Genomic DNA, 23,157 nt, shown 5'->3' with positions numbered 1-23,157 from the left:
ATCATTTGAAACTATTTTCTCCCATTCTGTAGGTTGTATTTTTGTTTTTTTTTTTATGGTTTCCTTTGCTGTGCAAAAGCTTGTCAGTTTAGTTAGGTCCCATTGGTTTATTTTTGTTTTTATTTCTGTTGCTTTGGGAGACTGACCTAAGACAAGATTTGTATGGTTGATGTCAGAGAATGTTTTGCCTGTGTTCTCTTCTAGGAGTTTTATGGTGTCTTGTGTTATGTTTAAGTCTTTAAGCCATTTTGAGTTTATTTTTGTGCATCATGTGAGGGTGTGTTCTGATTTCATTGTATCTTTAATTTTATTTGAAGTGTGTATCAGTTATGAAGTCAGAATTGAATTATTCTTTTCTTTCCATTTAATAAAAATTACCCTGATATTTTTACATTTTAAAAAGAAACTTCTAGTGTTTAATAATACTTATTTTTTAAAATTTTTAATTGTTATTTGGCCAATAGAATTTTTTTTCTACTGTAATATATGGCACAAATGAACCTTTCCACAGAAAAGAAAATCATGGACTTGAAGAACAGACTTGTGGTTACTAAGGGGGAAGAAGTGGGATGGATTGGGCGCTTGGGGTTAATAAGTGCAAACTATTGCTTTTGGAATGGATTAGCACTGCTGTGTAGCACTGAGAACTATGTCTAGTCACTTATGATGGAGCATAATAATACTTTTTAAATAAAAATGTCTATCCAGAGTTCAAGAACTATGTTCATTTACCACGTGGATGGTTACTTTGGGTTGTGCTAAACTGGTTAAAAATAATGCAAATACCACTGTTCAAGGCAAATATACAAAGGAAGAAAAAAATAAACCAGAGGCCTAGGAAAATTACTTCATTTTATATGCCTCTCTAGTCTAAAGAATCCAGTGATGCTTAATCCCTTTGGGTTATTTAAAGTAGTGTTCTTAGGAACACATCAGCCGAAAACTAAAACTCGTGATTATGGTTAGAGTTTATCAGAACCATATTCAAATGTGGTTTAAGATTTAGAGTATGCACAGTTGTGTATCTGAAAAAAAACTGTGTAAGTGGATAGTGTTGCAAACAGTGTTCTATACAAAAAAAAGAAAGAAAGGGGGTCCATATGAAATCATATGTTTTCATGGACACTGGAAATGTAGACCATGAGTAGATAGACATTATTTCATTTATTCATTCTCACATTCAATAATTCAGTCATTCTCAATCAGTGTGATTCCTTCTCCAGAGGAATTCATCAATGTCTGGAGATGTTTTTGTTTGGTACTTCTTGGGGAGGAGGAAGTAACCAAGGCTGCTGCAAAACATCCCGCAGTACACAGGGCAGCTGCCTACAATAAATAATTACCAAGACCAAAATGTCAAAGTGCTGAGGTTGTGAAACTGATTTAACTAAAATTACACATTAATCAAAACTACTTCATTCTGATTTTAAACCCTGTGAGTCATCAAATAAAATCTTGTATATTCATATCATATTTAAACTCATATAGGCTATATTGTAATAAATAAGTATGTAGGATATGCATCAGACACACCAGGGTTCAAATCTCACATCTACTATTTGTTAGCTTGTGCCTTAGGCAAGTTTCTTAACCTCTCCTAACAGTAGTTTTTTAATCTGAAAATTGATAATGATGTCTACTGAAAGGCTCTGCAGTAAAGACTGAAATTAATTTAAATGATTTATGTTAAGTGTATAGCACCATATTTATACTAAGTAAGTTCTCAGTAAATGGTAAAGGTTAGTGTTACTATGGCTTATACTACATCATTTAATCCTGACCCACTATGAATATCTTGGTCACATACATATTTCATTGTTTCTAAGACAGTATTGATTAGAATATGCATCATTATTTTAATGTGTCCCAATTCAGAGCAGTGCATTTGTGGAAATAAAATATGGGTCTTAGAAATGATTAAAGTCCACCGATGAGTCTTCCAATATGCAACTGAACAAGGCTACCATTAGCCAAATTTAGCTTCACATTCACTTAGGAGGATAGAGAAACATAAACACAGCTGCCCGGGAAGGCAGGATCAGGTATCTCTCTTCAGTGGGATTAGAATACACAGAAATCTGTACAACATTAAACAGAGCCATCTAAGAGCTATTCTCTTTGCATTACCTGCCCACTGTAAGATGCTAGTGTAGGTGCAAAAGAAGGAGACTCACATACAGGTTCAGGGTCAACTCTGGCCTAGAAGCTTAATGGGTCCCAGGAGCCAGTGTCTTATAATAGAGAGTTGCCAAGATCCTTGAAAGATAGATGCTCTATTAGAAGAGTTACTGCATTCAGGGTATCCTCAAAGCTATGACATTCCCTTAGGATTTTTTTAAATCAAAATATATTTGATTTACAATGTCATGGTAGTTTTAGGAATACAGGAAAGTTATTCAGTAATATACAATATATACGTACATTTTCTTTTCTACATTGAGGAAATTCTTTCAGCTTTTCACCATTGAGTATGATGTTAGCTGTGGACTTAGCATATATGGTCTTTATTATATTGAGGTATATTCCCTCTGTGCCCACTTTCTGGAGAGTTTTTATCAAAAATGAATGTTAGGAATTCTCACGGTGGCATAGTGTGTTGGGAGTCAAACTGGTGGCTGCAGAGACACGGGTTTCATCCCTGGCCTGGTGCAGTGGGTTAGGGGAATCTGGCATTGCTACAGCTGTGGGGTAGGTTGCAGCTATGGCTCAGATTCAGTCCCTGGCCTAGGAACTTCCATGTGCTGCAGGTGTGGGCATAAAGTTTTTTAAAAATTGGAAAGTTCCCATTGTGGCTCAGTGGGTTACAAACCTGACATAATCTCCATGAGGATGTGGGTTCAATCTCTGGCTTCGTTGAGTGGGTTAAGGATCTGGTGTTGCTGCAAGCTATGGCGTAGGTCATAGATGCAGCTTGGATCCAGTGTTGCTATGACTGTGGCATAGGCCTGCAGCCTATGGCTGCAGCTCCAATTCATCCCCTAGCTTGGGGACTTCCATGTGCCACAGGTGCAGCCGTAAAGGGAAAAGAGATGACAGATTTTTAAAAATGCATGTTGAATTTTATCAAAAGCTTTATCTTCATCTATTGAGATGATCGTATGGTTTTTATTCTTCAATTTGTTAATGTGGTGTATCACATGGATTTATTTACAGAAATTGAAAATTTTTTTAATCCCTAAGATAAATTCTACTTTATCATGGTGTATGATCCCTGTATTATTGAATTTGATTTGTTAGTATTTTGTTGAGGATATTTGTGTGTATGTTCATCAGTAATGTTGCTCTGTAGTTTTTTTGTGTGTTATATTTGTCCAGTTCTGTTATCAGGGTGATGGTGGCCTCAGAGAATAAGCTTGAGAGTGTTCCTTCTTCTGAAGTTTTTTGGAATAGTTTCAGAAGGATAAGTGTTAACTCTTCTCTAAATGTTTTGTAGAATTCTCCTTTGAAGCCATCTGGCCCTGGATTTTTGTTTGTTGGGAGTTTTTTAATCACATACTCAGTTTCAGTACTTACAATTGGTCTGTTCATATTTTCTATTTCTTTTAGTTTCACTCTTTGAAGGTTGTACCTTTGTAAAAATCTATCCATTTCTTCTAGATTGTCTGTTTTACTGGCATAGAGTTGCTTGTGGTAGCATCTTAATGTCCTTTGCATTTCTGTGGTGTCAGTTGTAAGTCTCCTTTTTCATTTCTAATTTTATTGATTTGTTCTCTTTTTTTCGTGATGAGTATGGCTAAATGTTCATCAGTTTTGTTTATCTTTTCAAAAAAACAGATTTTAGTTTCATTAATCTTTTCAATAAAAAATATTGGAACATACCAAAAAAGATACTCTGTGTATAAAGACAAAGAAATCTCACAAGATGGTAGGAGTGGCACAGGTTCCTATGGAGTCACTGCTTTTGCGCTGGGACCTGGTGCACCCAGCACCTGTGTGCACCATTCACGAGTGGAGTCTCTGTTTCCCCCAATCCTGTGGAGCTCCTGTAATCAAGCATACTGGCCTTCAAAGCCAAATGCTCTGAGGGCTCCTCCTCCTGATGCCAGAACCCTATGCTGGGAAGCCTGGCATGGGGCTCAGAACTCTCACTCCTATGGGAGAATTTCTGCAATATAATTATTCTCCAGCTTGTGGGCCACCCACCAGAAGGGGATGGGATTTGATTATATCACAAGGGTGCCACTTCTACCATCTTGTTGTGATTGCTTCTTTGTCTTTAGATATACAGTATCTTTTCTTTGTATGTTCCAATTTTTTTTATTGATGGTAGTTCAATAGTCACTTTGTGATTTTGGTGTTCTCATGGGAGGAGGTGAACTCAAGATCTTCTATTCTGCCATCTCAGCTCTCCCCTGTATCTCCTTTAGATGTTTGTAGTTAATGTGTAGAACTCCTAAGCCAGGTGTAATTTACCATTCGTGTGTGTGTGTGTGTGTGTGTGTGTGTGTGTGTGTGTGTGTCTGTGTGTGTGTGCAGAAGCAGTGTTGCCTTCTAAAATATTTGACATTCTAGTTTTATTAGGTTTCCAGGAGAAATAGAGCTAGCAAATTCTTTGAAGTTCAAATTCTCATGCAGAATGGCAAAAGATGTTTTTAACACTTTATCCAAATAAAATCTATCAGTTTCATCCATTTTATAATTAGACACTGAAATTAGATAGTTTAAGTAACTTGCCCATCTCAGGAATTAATAAGCCTAGAACTCATATGTAAGAACATCCCCTAGTCTGATTGCTTCAAAGAACACTGTGATAGCTCAAAGCAAGAGTCAACAAACTATAGCCTAAAGGCCAAATTCAATCCACAACTTCTTTTTGAGAATAAATTGTTACTGGAACACACACATGTTCATTTGTTTACATATTGCCTATAGTTGCTTTTATGTAACAGTGGCAGAATCCAGGAATGACAGGGACCATATGGCCCACAAAGCCTAAAATATGTGTTTGTTGAGCCCTGCTCTAAAGTAACTGTAATTCATATCTCTGTGAATCTATATAAAGAGATCTAAGGCAAAGTGACCCTCCTGTTTTATCTTTAAAAGTAACAACCCTCATGATTTTTCTGTGTACCTGAAGGTTTTCAGAGTTACAAATGCTAATCCTAACCATTTCTCTAGATCAGTGGTTGGCCAACAGTTTCTGCAAATGGCCAGATAGCAAAAGTTTCAGAATATGTTTCAGGATTTATAGGCCATTTGTAGTCTTTATTGCAATTAATCAATTCATGTGAGGATTGGAATTCAGATAACCAGGTTCAAGAGCCCACACTCTTTACCACTAAGGACTTAAGAACGTAGTAAAACCTTGGGAGCACCAGTTTCAATGAATGTCTCAGCTTCAGGCAGTGTCCTACATTGCTATTAAATCAGATTAGAGATGTAGTACTCATTTAAGAACCGTATGTATAAGTATTTTTGGAGTAAGTGCATTAGGTTTCCATAAACCAAAGCTTCCCTCTAAGCAATATAGATTTAACAAACCCCCATGGGAGTCAGTTCACAACTACTATCTGTTCTCTACATTCCTTTGGTCTAGTCTTAACACAGAAGCCAGAATAATCTATTAAAAATAAGTCATATCACATCACCCTTCTATTGAAAACACTCCTATGCTTCTTAATTTCACTCAGAATAACAGTTCAAGTTGTCATATAGTTGCTCTGCAGGACCTATCCTCCCCATTCTCTCTGGCATGCTCCCTGATACTCTCCCTTTGCTCATTAGGCTCCTCTCACACTGTCTTCCTCATGTTTGTATCAATCATACCAGACACACTTCTGCTCCAGGACCTTTGCACTTGCTGTTTCCTCTGTGTAGACTATTCCTCCCTGAAATATTTCTTGGTTCATTCCCTCACTTCTTCCTAATATTTGCTCAAATATCACGTTCTCAGTGAGGCTTTTTCCATGGGGGCATTTTCTCAAATGTCCACTTCCCATCTTCCCTTAGCAAACACATTTATTTATCTCCTGTCCCCATCTGATGCTTTATTTTTTTTTTCAATTTAGCACTTTTCATCCTTTAATGTCCCATATTTTATACTTTATTGTCCATAGTTACCATGAACAGAAGAATTTTGTCTATTTTACTCACCATTATGTATCCAGTAACAAAATAGCATTTAAGAGTTCCCACTGTGGTGCAGTATGTTAAGGATTTAGTATTGTTTCTGCAGTGGCTTGGGTCACTGCTGAGGCTCAGGATCAATCCCTGGCCTGGCACACTGAGTTAAGGATCTGGCATTGCCACAGCTGTGGTGTAGGTCATAGCTGTGGCTAGGACTTGATCCTTGGTCCAGGAACTTACATATGCCACGAATATGGCCAAAAAAAAAAAACACAGTATTTAGAACATAATAGGTACTCTTATATTCAGTATATATTTACTGAATGAATTAATTAATATGCTGGTGGGGTTGATAAATTTTCATTTGCCAAAGGCATTCTACTTCCTAAAGGACTTTGAAACACCATCTTTATGAATGGAGGTCTTCTAAGAGTGGCTTCTGGATATCAGTCTCATTACTTGATGGTCACACCTTTGTCTACTATTTTGTTAGCCTTGAACATTCCGAGTGTATGCCTTAGTAGATTATATCTTCTTGGCTTAATAACACTTGCCATTTTAAAAATCAATACAGCATTATATTTTGTATATTTAGATAGATTATTTTTGAAATCCATAAATCTCTAAATCAGAAGAAAACCTCCCTTTGGTGGGCTGCCCTTGATTAGCTCAGAATGGAAAGAGAGAACCTGTCACTCTTTGTCAGTCAGCTTGGCACCCACTTGACAGCCTGCAGTTACAGTGAAGGAGATCTATGTTGCTGTAGTCTAGCAAACCTAATTGTAGATAAATAAAAGAACAGTCACCCAGAATGAGTGGAAAAAGAAAGAAACTCAACTACACAATGTTGTGTTTTTCCATCCATCAGCCTTCATTTGTCAGAATCTGCCTGACAATCTAGGCCAGAGAAATCAGGCTCTAGCACAATATCAATTCCATTTCATTTTTCATTTCTTGCCACCCTTTTTAGCAGAGAGTTTATATGCAGAATGAGAGATGGTTCAGTCAATATATGTGACCAGGGCACATTTATTTTAAAGGCTTACTCTGTTTTTTCTTCTCAGAAATCCTTATATTTGTTTGTTTGTTTCACTATAACATTGTAATTGTCAGCTCTTGCTGCAATAACAAACAACCCTTAAAACCCAGTGATGTATAAAAACAAACATTTATTACTCATTTATGTGTCTGTAGATCAGTAGCAGCTTTACCCTACACTATGGGTCAAATTCAGCTTTTCTCATTCTAGGCTGTGATTCTGCTCCAACTGTTTTCCCATTCCAGAACCCAGACTGAAAGAGTAGCTCCTTTATGATACATTATTCTCTTGTGGTTGAATATAGGAAATAGAGGTACTAGCAAATCCTGAATTGTCTTTAAAGATCCAGCTCAGTGTTGTCATACAGTCATGTCTACCCATGATTCATTGATAAGTGAGGTGTGTGGTCAAGCCCAAAGTCAATGGGGAAGAAAGTGTATTCACCTACAGGGTAGACATGTTCACAGACCTGGTGAATAATAATTAACTAACAAATCAATCACAGCTTTCACAAATATCTTAGAATTTAATTAATTTAAAAATCTCTTTTCTTTATATTTCAACATCTCTGAAATTGAGATTATGTCCCACAAAAGGGCCTCCAAAGTTAATTTGTTAATTTCTTGGCATTTCATGAAATTTATAGTGGTTCCTACAATCCATGATATCTTAGACTTGATAGAAAAATAATTGATTTTGGTGGTTGACAAAATAGTCAAATGGCAGGAAATATTCTTTATAAACAAGAAAGCTGGAGTTCCTGTTGTGGCACAGCAGAAACGAATCTGACTAGGAACCATGAGGTTGTGGGGTTCTATCCCTGGCCTCACTCAGTGGTTAAGGATCTGGTGTTGCTGTGAGGTATGGTGTAGGTCACAGACACGGCTTAGATCTGGCGTTGCTGTGGCTGTGGCATAGGCCGGCAGCTATAGCTCCCATTAGACCCCCTAGCCTGGGAACCTCCATATGCCAAGGGTGTGCCCCCCCACCAAAAAAAAATAAACAAAAAAGCTAAATGAAGGAGCACTTTTGTTTGCTAATGGAACAAGCTGTCTTTATCTTGATTTTCTTATTTTTTTTTTTCAGTAGCAGCATACATATCTTATTCAGACTAGCTTATTTTTTTTTCTTTTGTCTTTTTAGGGCTGCACCCGTGGCATGTAGAGGTTCCCAGGCTAGGGGTCCAATTGGAGCTGTAGCTGCCAGCCTATGCCACAGCCACAGCAATGTGGGATTTAACCATGTCTGCCACCTACACTACAGCTCATGGTAACTCCAGATCTTTAACCCACTGAGCAAGGCCAGGGATCGAACCCATGTCCTAATGGATACTGGTTGGGTTCGTTAACCACTGAGCCAAGAAAGGAACTCCAGAACAGCTTGTTTGAATGGAAAACTGTGCATTGATAGATCTTATAGCTACATGGCTGGCTAGCTGTCTGTTTATATACCTATACAGGTATTCTATATATTTATTTTTAGAACATCGATTAGAAATCAAACTGTAATTCCTTTGTTTAAAACCCTTTTGAAAGCTTCTCCACTAAAATCCCCAAGGTGGTATAAAAGAGCATTCTTTCCCTCAGATCTCTCCTTCTACTCTTGTACCACTTTTTCCCATTCCCTGACATGTGATTTCCTTGCTACTTGTTTCCAGTCTTGGCATGCGCCAGATTCCCTCTTGAATACTTTCCATCATCCATCCCATTATCAATGAGGTATCCGAGCCATTTGGGTTCCAAGTCTTTGCTGAAGCCTTTCTTCTCTTGTTAGGCCTGTCTCTACCCTCTTTTAATCCCTTAGTACAGACCTGATCAGTGTCTTCTCTGTGCCCCATTGTACATTGCACTGTGCTAGTCATTATTCCTTTTGCAGTCAAAGTTTAATATGTGATTGATTGGATCCTCCTTCCTCATAATATTCACAGTTCTAGCTAAGACTTTGAAATATAGTAAATATTACATAAATATTTGGTAAATGAACAAATGAATGGAAGTTGTAACACATGAAAATAGTGTTTATACCCTTTTTATGTTGTGATATATACATTTGTATGTGTGTATATAGATAGATTATAAAGTTAGCAATAAGTAAAATAGAAATGTAAATAATTTTAAATGAGAAATGAAAACAAGGCAAAATGTATCTCTCTTATATTATCTTTAGGGGTACCAAATCTATGGTTTAAAAAAAGTGTGCACATAATCAGTTTAATAGTGAATTAAAAATACTATAATCAATTAATAAATTCTTGGAAAATGTAAGTGTACATTAATTTGTGTATAAATTTCTACTTTCATCCATAAAGTGTTGTTTAGTCTTTTTTAATCACTTCTCTGCTAGTCAGACCAACAACACCAATGATGTCAATAATGCTGTCTAATAAGAAATAACTAAAACTGGAGGTGCTTATAGAGTTGGTCCATTTTTGAAACCTCTTAGGGCTGGAAATTTTTAGAAAATACACAGCACTGTTCTTCTAGTGAGTATTAGTGAAGGTTTATTCCTATTGCCTATTGAATAAAAACTATATTCTTAAAATTATGCATGAGATTTTAGTCAATGCTGTGATAAAAATAACTGTAGTTACATCATAAAGGTCTTGACTCCTGGTGTACTATATTACATTGCAGGGGATGTATTAAGAATAAGGCAGAGAAAAAAGATTAAATGGAAATTGCTATTATTAGAATTGAGATATTTTTTAGTTGAAATCCCATGAAGACTTTCTTGTCTGAGTGTTCTTTGAAGTGGAACACTTCCTACTTAAAAAAAAAAAAAAACAAAACAGGCCCCTGTAATTAGGTGTGTTTCCATTTTAGGGGTGACCTCCTTCACCTTATCTTAAATCCTATAAAGATGGAAGGCCATTTGTGAGATAAAAGGTTTACTCAAACCAATTCCCTGACCTGGATATCATCAGTTTGGCAATCATAAACCCACAAAGAGACACCTTCAAAGCTTTTTAAAGGCTATGGGAGAATTATTTTTCTGTGGAGACAGGATGTTCTCTCATTTACACCCTGGAAGGATATTATAGAATGTATCAGAGTTAAATAAGAGGAGAAAAAACTAACATGATAGTAAGAAATATGACTGTCAGTTTTAGTATGTGCATGTGCACACACATGCACAGACACACACAAATGCATACATACACACACATGCTGTACTCAACAAAGTAAGGGATGAAATGGAGGTTTAGTGGCATACAATTATTGGTAAGAATATCAGCTCTGTCATATGTAAGCTATGTGCTCTTGGGCAATTGACCTAATCTTCGGTTTCAGCATTTATAAAATTAAATAACACTCTTTGTAGGAGTGTAAGAGAAAAAAATGTATGAAACATTCAATGTTTGACAGATATTAAAATTTTAGCAACTCTGGTTTGTTAATATTATTATAGCAGTTAATATCATTATAGCAGTTTGTTGATATTTTCAGCACAGCTAATGATTTCAGCAGCTTTTTCTTCTTTGCATAGTCCATGTGATTTAGCTGGGCTTTTTTGTTTGCTTCATTTCTCAATTTTTCCACATCAAGTTTTAATTGCATGGATGGGTATCAAAAATTTTAAATTTATTGTGCATACACTTTTTTTCCAAAATAAGGATCAACATCTCATAGTGTTTTTTTCACACTAACTTAAGAAAACCATACCAAGAAACATTTTAAAGGAATTTAATTGTATTTACTACAGTTGACACATCAAGCAATAATATTTGACCCTCAATAACTGACCTGTCTTTTAACTAATAAATTCACACTGCAGATAAATGTAGTAAGGTAAACTGTAGAAATTTATCTCGAAAATGGTCTTTCTACAGTGATTTGTCAAAAGCGCATGTAATTAGATATCTAGTTCTCAAAAAAAAAAATTGTGAAGGGGAGGTACCCGCAGAGAATTAAGAGCTGAATGTGATTTATCTCACCCATTGCTCTATTTCTATAGGACCAAATGCACATCACATCCAGGTACTTAAATTAAATTCTCCATTATTTCACCGAAGGACAAAGAGATGGCAATAGTGTGTAGAAGGACATGCCACTAGAAAACATTTCTGTAAAGGGAAATGCCATGACTTTGTGATGCTCATTCATCAGAGGACTACATCTAAGGCTAATGCAGTGGCCTAAAGAGGGAATATTTGTTTGCTGCAGATGCAGAACAGGAACATTTCACATGGCATGTCACCCTTTCCTCAGTCCATCTAGCAAGGGCCTCATTAGAACTTAGAGTCCTAAATAATATCCGGGCTGCCATAATGTCAGCCTTGCTGCTGTTTCTGTTCCTTTGCTGGTGAAAACTTCATGAATTAAAATTTGAGTTTTTATTTCCCAAGGGACTTCCTTGTCCTATCAAATTCAATCTTTTTAACCGTGGTTATTTGCCAGTGCCTTCCTTTTTTTTTTGTTTTGTTTTGTTTTGTTTTGTTTTGTTTTGTTTTGTTTTGGCTGCTCCCAGGACATGTGGAAATTCCCAGGCCAGGGATCAAACCCCTGTCAGAGCAGCAGCCAAGCTGAGTTGCTGCAGTGACAATGCTGGATCCCTAATCCACTGTGCCTCAAGGGAACTCTGCCAGTGCTTTATGAATAGTAGCGTCAGTTCTTTGTGCTTTTTGAAACTCTTTATTTGTGACTGAAGACTAGGGACAGGGAGAGAAATGTGTTAGTTAATCATTTGCTGCATACCTGAAAAGTTGATAAAATTGATTGTTTCATTTTCCAAAAATATAGAATTTATACTGGGTGCACTTATAAACAATTTTAAAGAAGGAAATACCCAATCCTCACAAATTACACTCTGATTTTGAACTTGTTATAATCTTGCACTTTTTAAAAGAAATCACTTTTACAACATTTTGTCATAGAGAGTGAATTAATAATTATAATTTTAGGGTTTTTTCTTCCATAATTATTGTCTATAAATGTGGTGTGTGGGTGTGTGTTGCACACATACCCATTTAATGCACAGGGTTAGTCTTAATGTTATTTAACCAAAGTGCCTACTACCTCCCACTGCTATATATTGTAAAAGGAGAAGAAATAATCCTTCTCAAGAGCATGTGATGAGCACCCACAAATTATAAGAAACCCTACTGTGCCATAGAAGTTTATAGTAATTTAGTTTCAGAGGACACCCTGCTCAGATGAGCTGAGAGAGAACAGGTACAAACACAGTAGATAAAGGGAATGGTGGCATGAAGACACGTACACACAGCAGTGCTGGGAGGCTACAGAGCAGGAGAAGGAGGAAGAGGGATATGGGTTAATCAGGAGTTGCTATCTGAGGAAGATTGTCCAGGCCCTGACTGATGTCTGACATTGATTAATCAATACTCCATCCTAGTGTTTTACAAGTGTTCTATCCAAAAAGTCTTCTGTAATATTTAACTTCATTTCCTTCAGCTTCAGTCTATGCACATTTCTTTTGTTCTCTCTTCAGGAGAGCTGGACAGCAGCTAGGAATAAAGGATTTTATATTCATATATCTAAAGAGAGTGTTTTTGTTTTGTTTTGTTTTGCGTTTTTTTTTTTTTTTTGTCACATGGTCATGATTCAGTCTTCTACAGACTAAGAAAAAACAAGCAAGTTTTTAAAGATAATTTAGTCATTCCTCCAAAGGCCTATTTAATTTGACTGCTTAATAATTAATGTCTTGCACTGTGCTTTAAGTGTTTACTCTTTAGAAAGAAAGTTAATAATTTTTGATAGTTTTTTTGTTGTTAATGGCTGCACCTGCAGTATATGAATGTTTCTGGGCCAGCATTGAATCTGAGACAAAGCTGTGACCTACACCACAGCTGCAGCAAGCCAGATCCTTAACTCACTGTGCCAGACTGGGGATTGAACCCATGGCACTGAACCCAACAACCCGAGCTGCTGCAGTCGGATTCTTAATCCACTGCACCACAGCAGTAACTCTGAAATTTAATGATTTTGACAATGATGTGGAAAGATTTATTTGGTTTCTATTATGTAACAAAATTTTGGGTCCAGAGCCCATAAAAGAATCTTGTTAAAATAAGAAGTTTGTAGATCTCAAATGAACATTAGGATTACTGAGATTATTGAAACTAACAATAGTATTTATCCATATTAATCATATTCACAAATTATACTTCTCATCACTGCATTTTACTTTTTTTAAAAAGTAGAAAGTGTCCCTGTTTCTATGTGATAGTATTATGACATAACCTAAGATTCAGGATCATTTTTTTAAACTTTTGTGTCTTTCACAAAGGCCTCCATTTGTTTCCTCTGCACTGAAAGCTACTTTGTGCCCCTATGTGCCATGCAGGAATTGATCTGCAATACATGCAGAGTCTCCAAGGGTATATTTAAATTTAGTAATTTTATTGCTAACTGTGAAGTTAATCTACACTCTATGTGCTCTTTTCCCCAGGAAACTGAAGTAGCAGTTCAAGCTAAACAGCCGGATGTGGAAGGGATTTTGTCTAAAGGGCAGCATTTGTACAAGGAAAAACCAGCCACTCAGCCAGTGAAGGTAATGAAGCAACCTCAAGCAATATCCATTACCTCATAATGGGTTATGCTTCCCCTGTTGTACATTTGCCATTGATATGGTCTATTTATAATCGATGAAATAACTTGTAAAGAAATATTGGCCATCCTGCAATAGCAGAGGCAAAGCTGTCTTTTTGATCAACATATCCTATTTATATATTGTGATCTTAAGGCTATTAACGAGTCATTGCATTAAAGGACTCATTTCTGTCCTGGTGTGCTGCCATCAATACAAAAAGTAGTCCCACCTTCAAGGTAGATTAAATTCTTTGAGGCTTTATTGCTTTGCTTGCCAGCCTTGATGCTTTTCATATTGTTTGGCTTAATTCAAATCAAGCTACTGCATCATACTGTCTGTCTCCAACTGCTGTAAAGAATCACAATATGGTACATGACCTTTCTTTTCTCTTTTGCTCTTTCCTATGAAAGAAGAAAATCAACATTAAATTTTCGGTACTTTATTGGGTCAAGAATTTTTAGTGAAATGTCATGTAATTGCTTCTTTCTTTGGTAAAAAGCTGGTCTATGAGAAAGCTTTTTACTTCTTTCCCCATGTATATTTTGAAGTCCAGGACACATTCATTCACATGAGGTAAGAAATGGAAAACCAGCTCAGTTTTCAAAAGAAAAAAAAAAGCTAATCAATGGCTTCTATTTGCAAATGAGAGTCCAGTGATAAATAGACGTTAGGTATAGGTTACTTTATTTTCTGTACCTGACCAAAATTATAATGGCTTCCATTATGATGAAGGTTTCCGAGAGCCTGTAGTGGTGGCTGTTTATTGATCAGTCCTGGTTTCTCTAGCTAATGTTGCAGGCCGAGATTTAGTGAGTCTCACCTTCCTGTTTAAAACTGTTCTAAAACAGTGCAGGTCAATAACCTCATTATACTGAACTAGTTTGTCCTTGCAAATAACATTACCATGACTTACACTCTTTCTCTAAGGTCGCCACTTATGCTTGGCCCAAGCCTCATTTCTATAAAATTGTTTGTTTTCCTTATAGTTTACAAAGTAATTTTTCCTAGGTAAATTTAAATTTTAGCCTAAATGTAATGTCTGAACACCAGATGCTGAAAGGCACAGATTTCCCCTGTAGATATTTATGCAGTATACATTGTCCCCACTCCTAACATCCCCCCAAATAATTTGCATCTAGTCCAAGCCTGATACAATAATTTTCACAAAGTAACAATGTGTACAGTATTTAGATCAGAGAGTTAGAAAAGGTCCTGAAAGTCACACATTTCAGGGTTTCTGTTGATGCTCTAAAGAAAGCCCATCTCCAGGCAGACACCTTTCTTGATTAATAGAATGAATTTCATAGCAAGCAATGAGATGGACAAATGGACCATGTTGTGGGTTTGTTCTACCTACTCTTGTTTGATCCTCAAAGACTTTATGCAGGGTTTGGCATAATTGTTACAGTTTACACATACGCATTTAAATGGGCTTCTACTTTCCTGCCTTTATAAAAAAAAAAAAAAAAAGGCATGAAAAGATCCAATATCTAAATTCTCATACTGAGTGAAGTAAGTCAGAAAGAGAAAGACAAATACCATATGATATCACTTATATCTGGAATCTAATATATGACACAAAGGAACCTTTCCACAGAAAAGAAAATTGTGAACTCGGAGAATAGACTTGTAGTTGCCAAGGGGGAGAGGGAGGGATTGAGATGTATTGGGAGCTTGGGGTTAATAGATGCAAACTATTGCTTTTGGAATGGATTAGCAATGAGATCCTGCTGTGTGGCACTGAGAACTATGTCTGATTCTCATATGATGGAGCATGATAATGGGAGAAAAAAAGTATACAAGTATGTGTAACTGGGTCACTATGCTGTACAGTAGAAAAAAAATTGTATTGGGGAAATAATAAAAAAATTAAAATAAGTAAATAAATGGACAATTAGTATGTCTACCACTTATAGTCATTCTCATTAAGGACACATCAGAGAATGATTCTGTTTCTTAGAAAATCGACTGGCCATTGGCACCTCCATACTCTGCATCAGACAGGCAGTCTGTTTACCTCCTATGCTCACCTCCCAAGCTGAGTCCTGTTTGGGAGCTGAGCTGATCCATGTTCAGTTTGTTTCCCTTTTTCTTTACTCTATCAACTTTCCTAGGATGTCTTTAATTTTCAAAGTTAAACTTGTATTTATTTATTTATTTTTTTGTCATCCCTGACTAAGCAACTTCTTCCATATCTTCTTTGAGGACTTCCTGTTAAAGAACAAATAAAATTATGAGACAGTTCTGCTAATGACATGAATGTAGCACTTGATCGCTGCAAAATTACTAGAAAAATCTTAGAATAATATCATTGAAGAAATAAGCATCTTTTTTTTTTTTGTCTTTTTGCTATTTCTTGGGCCGCTCCCGCGGCATATGGAGGTTCCCAGGCTAGGGGTCCAATCGGAGCTGTAGCTACCGGCTTATGCCAGAGCCACAGCAACGCGGGATCCCAGCCGCGTCTGCAACCTGCACCACAGCTCACGGCAATGCTGGATCGTCAACCCACTGAGCAAGGGCAGGGACCGAACCCGCAACCTCATGGTTCCTAGTCGGATTCATTAACCACTGTGCCACGACAGGAACTCCTTTTTGTTGTTTTATATCTCTTCTCTCTCTCCCCTTCATGCACGCGCATGTGTGCACACAGGCACATACACGTACATACTTTTTCCCAGGCTAGGGGTTCAATTGGAGCTGTAGCTGCCGGCCTACACCAGAGCCACAGCAACGCGGAAGCCAAGCCGCATCTGTGACCTACACCACAGTTCACGACAACACCGGATCTTTAACCCACTGAGAGAGGCCGGGGATCGAACCCACATCCTCATGGATTCTAGTCAGGTTTGTTAACCGCTGAGCCATAACAGGAACTCTGACAATTTATTCTATTTATACTTATACTTTAACTTGAAACACTGTTCTTTCTGTTACACATTTTTAAATATGTGCATATATTTTGAAATACTTATATCACTTTCCATTATTAGAACTGAGCATTAATGGAATTTAAAATGTCTTGGTTACTTTATGAAGCAATAAGATCACACCAGTTGGTTTGCTTTGCTAACTTTCTAGATTATTAAAAAAAACTTGTTAACATGAATCTAATAATATATTTTATTGCTCGTCTTGAGTTTTTTTAATATAAGAGAAAAAAATAAGGTGGTAGAAGCTTTCTATATTTTTCCAAATGGTTCCACCCCAACCTTTAAAACAAAAACAGTTGCTATAGACAAATGGTCAAGAGGGTAATTATAATCTTCCAGGCATCATTTCCTCAGATACAAGCTACATGATGACAACATCATTAGTCATTTTCAATTATAGTCAGTCACAACCAGGGATGTTTCATTTTCCCAGTTGTTTTGTTGTTAATTAACAAGATTAAGCTCTTTTTTTCTCCTGAGTTTGTTCTACTGCCAACATCAACATCTTAACATTTCCAAGAACTTCCTTGGGTATATATATATTTTTTTGCCTGTTAAAATATATTACTAACAGCAGAAATGCATTTGAAGATTTATATACAGTATAGCAGGTCAAGTGGTGTCTTATTGGTCAAAACGTTGCTCAATTAAATACTACAATTATAACAATATTTGGGTTTTACAAATCATGTATCAGACATGATCTCATTTATCTGGTGCAACTATTTTTAGTAAAATCAGAAATCAATAGTGAGATAACAGATGTAAGTTTGTCCCCCACAAATAATAGGTCCCTTTTTTTTTTTGCTTTTCAGGACCACAACCATGGCATATGGAAGTTCCTAGGCTAGGAGTCCAGCTGGAGCTATAGCTACTGGTCTACACCACAGACACAGCAACAAGGGATCTGATCCGTGTCTGCAACCTACACCAAAGGTCACGGCAATGCCAGACCCTTAACCTGCTGAGCGAGGCCAGGGATCAAACCCGCAACCTAGTTGGATTTGTTTCCACTGTGCCACAACGGGAACTCCTAAAAGGTCCATTTTGACTCATTTGATAAACATGATTTCCATGTCTATGATAATAGAAAAAGGTTGGAGAAGAATTATTGAAAAATAGTAACATTATTAGAGATCTGTTATACTTTATTAATACATGAGTAACAGAATTTCATTTTTTTGAAGATGCAAGTTAGCTTTATACCTGAAGAAATAGTCTTGTTCATGAGAGGTTGAATAAGTGCTAATCAATTATGCTTAAATATAAAGAGAGCCGCACTTTCCCATTGAAAAGACAAAAATTACAATAAATTTTTGAGCAAGTGATAGAATCACTTAGGAATGTCAAAAGCCTAATTATATTTAATTTCATAATTGATTATCACTTCCATATTTCAAATCTCACATTTTATAAAATAACACACTAATGAGAAATATTGCTTTCACCACCTTTATGTTTTATGAAATGAGTTCATTCACACTCTTCATATGTATATTCCAGAATTTTAGAGCTTACTTCCTTCTAAGTTATTTGCAATATGGTACTGTTTGAATTCCTGTATGGTGCTGTAAAATTCTCTGTCCAAAGACAACTAGGAACATACCTATAATCAAAAATTTAGGGTTGTTTAGCTTACTGCAGCAAGGAAGAAGGCCCTCCAGAGAGAATGTGGGGCATCTCAGTAAGAAGGTCTTGAAAAGAGCTGGCTGGATGATTCTCAAGAGGAATTAGGGAGGTGGAAGCCATTTTGGATTAGATGCTTTCAAGAAATGGGGACACTGTGATGACTGGGTATCAACAATCTTTATCTAGCAGGTGAAAAGCTTAAAGCAGGGCAGAGGTATCACTGTTAAAGAGGTAGCAGTGCCTCGTGTTAGTCATTTTTGTGGTGGTAGAATGGCCTTGTCTCTGTCTCATTCCAAACATGGCCCTGGGATGTCCTTGTCTCTCTTGAGTTTATTTTCTGAGACTTTTTTATGTTCACTTGAGATCATCGCACCTAGCTAGCTGTCAGTTACTAGAAGGGCCATTTTTCACTTCTTCAATATTATCATTGGAATATTTAACCCTAACTTCAGTGCCCATTCCTAAAATATTAGAAGAGAGAATATTTTCATTTTTCTTTGATGTGAATTATTTATCACCCCATCAGAGTAATATATTGTTTTGCTTTTTAAAACTATCTTTAAAAGACTTGTTTAGAATGCCCTTCACCACTTGTAAGCGTGAGATTATACCCTAGGAATAATTACTCATGATTTATCAACTTTCTTCACTTCCTTTTTTTATTTAACCAAATTCTTGCTGATGATTTCTGTATGCATTCCAAATTTATATTTCTTGAGGTTATTTCATGCTACTGTACAACTTTGTTGTTCAAAATAAAACAATTGAAACAAAAGACATTATAAGCTAATAAGTGCTGACTCTCCTTTCTGAGGAGATATTTAGGGGGAAAAGTCTCAATTTAGGCTTACCCAGTAGCTTAGGCTGGATCTGGACAAGTGTTTCAGAGGTTTGAATTTCACCTCTGGTCCTTCGTTATACTAATTGTATTTATAGAGACAGACATAGAAACATGGATGTTTCAAGTACAGTATTCACAAGCATGTCCGTGTATATATAGCCATAGAAGAATTCATTTATTTATGTAGCAGATATTAATTTCATGCCAAACGTTGACATGAGAAAAATATAAAACCTAAAAATTTTGAAAACCTCAAACTCAAATAGCTTAGAATCGTATTCAATTTTAAACATAAAAGGGAAAGCTAAAATCAGAAATAATTTTCTTGTAATTAGTTTCTCTTCATAAAGAAGAAATTTCACATTGTTTGATATGTGTCTTAACATTTAATGAGTAACTCCAAGTAGATTATATACAATGGAAAATAATGCTCAGCTGCAAATGCCCCCATCATGAAACTACTTTAGCCCTTAAAAAAATGATCTCAGAGTTTCTCCTTTTTGGTAAAACATGAATCCACTATGATTGTTGAGTTTTGAGCTCTTGTGAGGAAAGCTTGGGATGTGCAAATTGTTGAGCATATTCAAAGTTTGAAAACTCTAGAAATCTAATCAAGAAAAGTACTTGATAATTTGATTATTATCTCACTGACTTTAAAGATATTGGAATTTAGACATACATTTGATTCCCTTGAATTTGGTGAAAGATTAACATGATTAGCAAATCATTACCTTTTACAAACTTGTATTGAGCATGGTTTACAGTTTATTATATGAAAAATGCTGCATTAGTTGCTGAAGCCAAACATTTTTTTGCTACCTGAAGGAACTTCACAACCCAATAGAAAAGCTGAGAGAGATCTATTGAAAATATCCAACATCAGAGAACCAAAAAGCAAAATGAAACCAAACAAAAAAGGACCTCCATAGTGTATATAAATAATCTATTTCAACTCTAAAGTATAGTGGGTACTTTAAGAAGTTGCAAGAGTGTTTTTGAGACCAGCTGAATCAAAATCTATAGCCATTTTTTGTAACGTTTGCTAATAATTATGAAAGATTGGGGAGCATACACCTCTGAGGTTATTTATTGCCTTTTTGACACTTTGCAGTATCCTCAGATGTTTGTGGTACCTTGGGGGCATTGCTTAATTTTTAAAATCTCTACATCTGGGAGTTCCCGTCGTGGCTCAGTGGTTAACGAATCCAACTAGGAACCATGAGGTTGTGGGTTCGATCCCTGGCCTTGCTCAGTGAGTTAAGGGTCCGGCCTGGTTGTGCGCTGTGGTGTATGTCACAGACTCGGCTTGGATCCCGCATTACTGTGACTCTGGCATAGGCCAGTGGCTACAGCTCCGATTCAATCCCTAGCCTGGGAACCTCCATATACCATGGGAGCGGCCCCAAAAATGGCAAAAAGACAAAAAACAAATGAACAAAAAACTCTATATCTGAAATCATATGAATACCTCACTCATCTGGAAATAACTGTGGATAAGATAATGTTCTAGTAAATGAATAGACCATTCAGAGTTTATGTATTAATAAAAAGGGATTGAATATATAAACATGTTATTTTCTAAATAACCAAAACTAAGTTTTTCAACGTTGCAGTATTTTCATTTTAACTCTTTCAATGAAAACTTTTATTGAGTGTCTTCTCTTTTGCTTCATTAAGCAGTACATAATAACTAACCAACAATTTTATAGTACTTTACAGTTCACAGAGTTCTTTTCATATAAAATATCTCATTTACTTTCTCCAACAAAGCTATGAGTTAGGTATATAGTGTTATGTCTACGTTTCAAGGATGATGAATCTGAGTGACCTACCTGATTTTCCACACAACCAGTCGTTATAAGTTAGGACTAAAATCCAGGACTTCTGATTCTAAAACACACTGTAATTTAAACTATTCTTAATTTTCAGGGTCATCATTATAAGCATCATTTGTTATTGTTTCATTATACAGTTAGGCACGTGGAATATGAAGCTTAGTACCAATCACAGTTTCTTCAGTCTAGACCCAGATGAAGTAGTTAATTTGCTTTTAGAAGCCAGGTTGTAAGATAAATACTTTAAATATTAGAGTCTAACTCAATGTGGTAAGATTCTTACATCATGAGAAGAAAGTGAAACCTAAGCCAACTGTAGAAACAGCACATTCCCATCTTTCCTCACCCACTCACTATGGGGCCATATGCTTATTGAGTGGAGGACTCGGCAGATATCAGCTGTATGTAAATTAGTCTCTCTCCCTCTTTCTCTCTGCAAAACAGGTGACTTTCTGTAGGTTAAATGATGTCTGAGGAGACTTCACCATCTCCTGCACTGTTATCCTTTCAATAAATGACCAAGATCACTATATTTTGTAGTTATCTGCAATAACATTTATTGTCTCTTCCCTATTATCTGTTGCTACTTTTTATTATCAACATGGTTACCTCTGAATCCTCTTGATATTATGTATTAATAATATTAAGAATACTAGAACTTTACAGGGGAATAAGGAGACCCAATATACATTCATTCACTAGCCTTTGGTAATGTTTAATTCTTGGTGTTTACCTCTGATATCAGAATAGAAAAATATCTTCAGCATGTCATGCCTTTCAATGGTAGTTTTCCTCACTGATCAGAGGCATTTTTTGTTTGCTTTTTGATTCAAGGCTTATGTTTTAATAAATGAGAAGAGTTATATTTATTGATGTGATAGTAAATGTTTAACAGCATGTGCTCTAGGAAAAGAAATTAAAAGCCTTGATTTGAAATGATGTCAGACACAATGGAATAAATAAACTCAAGAGCATAGATGATAACTAAAATAGGAAGTGATGAATTTTTTGTTTTTATTCTAGTATATATACCCTTGGCAGCTTTCTTCAAACAGGATTCCTCAAGAGAATTGTCATATAGAAAGTGATTTCAGGGCCTATTTTCTTATTTTTGTCAAGCATGGTACATATATAGTTCACTGTAGATGCTTAGGCAACTCGTTACTTATTACGGACACCTTAGGCTTTAGTCCTGGACAATCAGCATCAGCATCAATTGGATAATTGTTAGAAATGTAAATTCTTGGATCCTACCCAAGACCTATTGAATCTAGAGCTCTAGGGCTAAGACCCAGAAATCAGGCTTTATCAAGGCCTGCAGGTGTTTTTGATGGTCCCAAAGGATGACACCACTGCTCTGGAGTATTAGGATAAATTCTCCACCTAATCTATTGAGAAAGTCTGCCCTATGACCTTTGAGTCCTTTGCTTCCAGCTAGTGGATAGGGAAAGAATGAGTAGAGAAACCTCACTCAAATTTTTAAAAAGTGTCAGCCCAGAACTGACAGATATTACCCCTGCTCACATTCTACCAGCAATAAGTAATCATATTGTTACCCAGTGGTGTACTAGAGGCAGCTTGTATCTGCTCATGAGAGTCTGTTATCAATTTTCGGGCTTTTTGTGAGCCGCATGATATCGTCTTGGTAACTTACTTAAAGTTGGCTATAGTGGGAATATTTATACCACAGAAATTAGCAAATACTAGAATCAGGTTTTTTCTTTACTTCCCCCTAGAGAGCTAACTGTTAACATATACCAGCACATTACTGACCATAAACAGGCCTCCTGACTCTACTGGGAGCTCTGCAGCTAAAATGACCCTCAAAATTGGCCTGCTTTGAACCAAATGGTCTGAGCCTTTGTACTCTCACCTTAATCAGTCCTTAAATGAGGGAAGGGCATGCCCTTGGTCAAGGCAGATTTCCTTCCACAGCTGAGATAGTCCTTGAAGGTGTTACCTGAAACCTGGTTTCGCCTCTTGGTGGGTGTCAAGTCAATAGACACAAATAAGCCAAAGATTGGGAGAAGGAAGGATTTATTACTTGTAGCAAGTAAGGAGAGTACCGGGGGATCATGCCCAAAGCAGAATCTCTCTGGAACAGCAAAACTGGGGAAGTTTTGAGCTAAGGGTACATAAATATTCATTAAGGGGCTGAGTGATGTATGCATATTCATGAGGGGGCTTCGCAGAGGAGAATTCAGCATAGGACTGGGACACAGGTCTACAGAGTAGTCCAAGCTTTAGTTGATTGAAGTCAGGAGGGTC

At 36.5% G+C, this 23,157-nt stretch overlaps 1 protein-coding gene across 6 annotated transcripts in view; it reads left to right on the top strand.

Annotated features, from left to right (window-relative positions):
• Nucleotides 1–23,157, top strand: part of DMD (dystrophin) — a 2,144,556-nt gene that overhangs the window by 1,398,684 nt on the left and 722,715 nt on the right. For all 6 annotated transcript variants that reach the window (XM_047764837.1, XM_047764839.1, XM_047764840.1 and 3 more), the window contains one exon: nucleotides 13,514–13,615. In XM_047764837.1, the coding sequence (XP_047620793.1) occupies nucleotides 13,514–13,615 (102 nt within the window). The remainder of the gene's footprint in view (nucleotides 1–13,513; nucleotides 13,616–23,157) is intronic.

Source organism: Phacochoerus africanus, chromosome X, assembly GCF_016906955.1.
Source record: "Phacochoerus africanus isolate WHEZ1 chromosome X, ROS_Pafr_v1, whole genome shotgun sequence".
In the NCBI taxonomy this organism is placed as follows: domain Eukaryota; kingdom Metazoa; phylum Chordata; class Mammalia; order Artiodactyla; family Suidae; genus Phacochoerus; species Phacochoerus africanus.
This window is presented reverse-complemented; position numbering and strand designations above follow the sequence as displayed.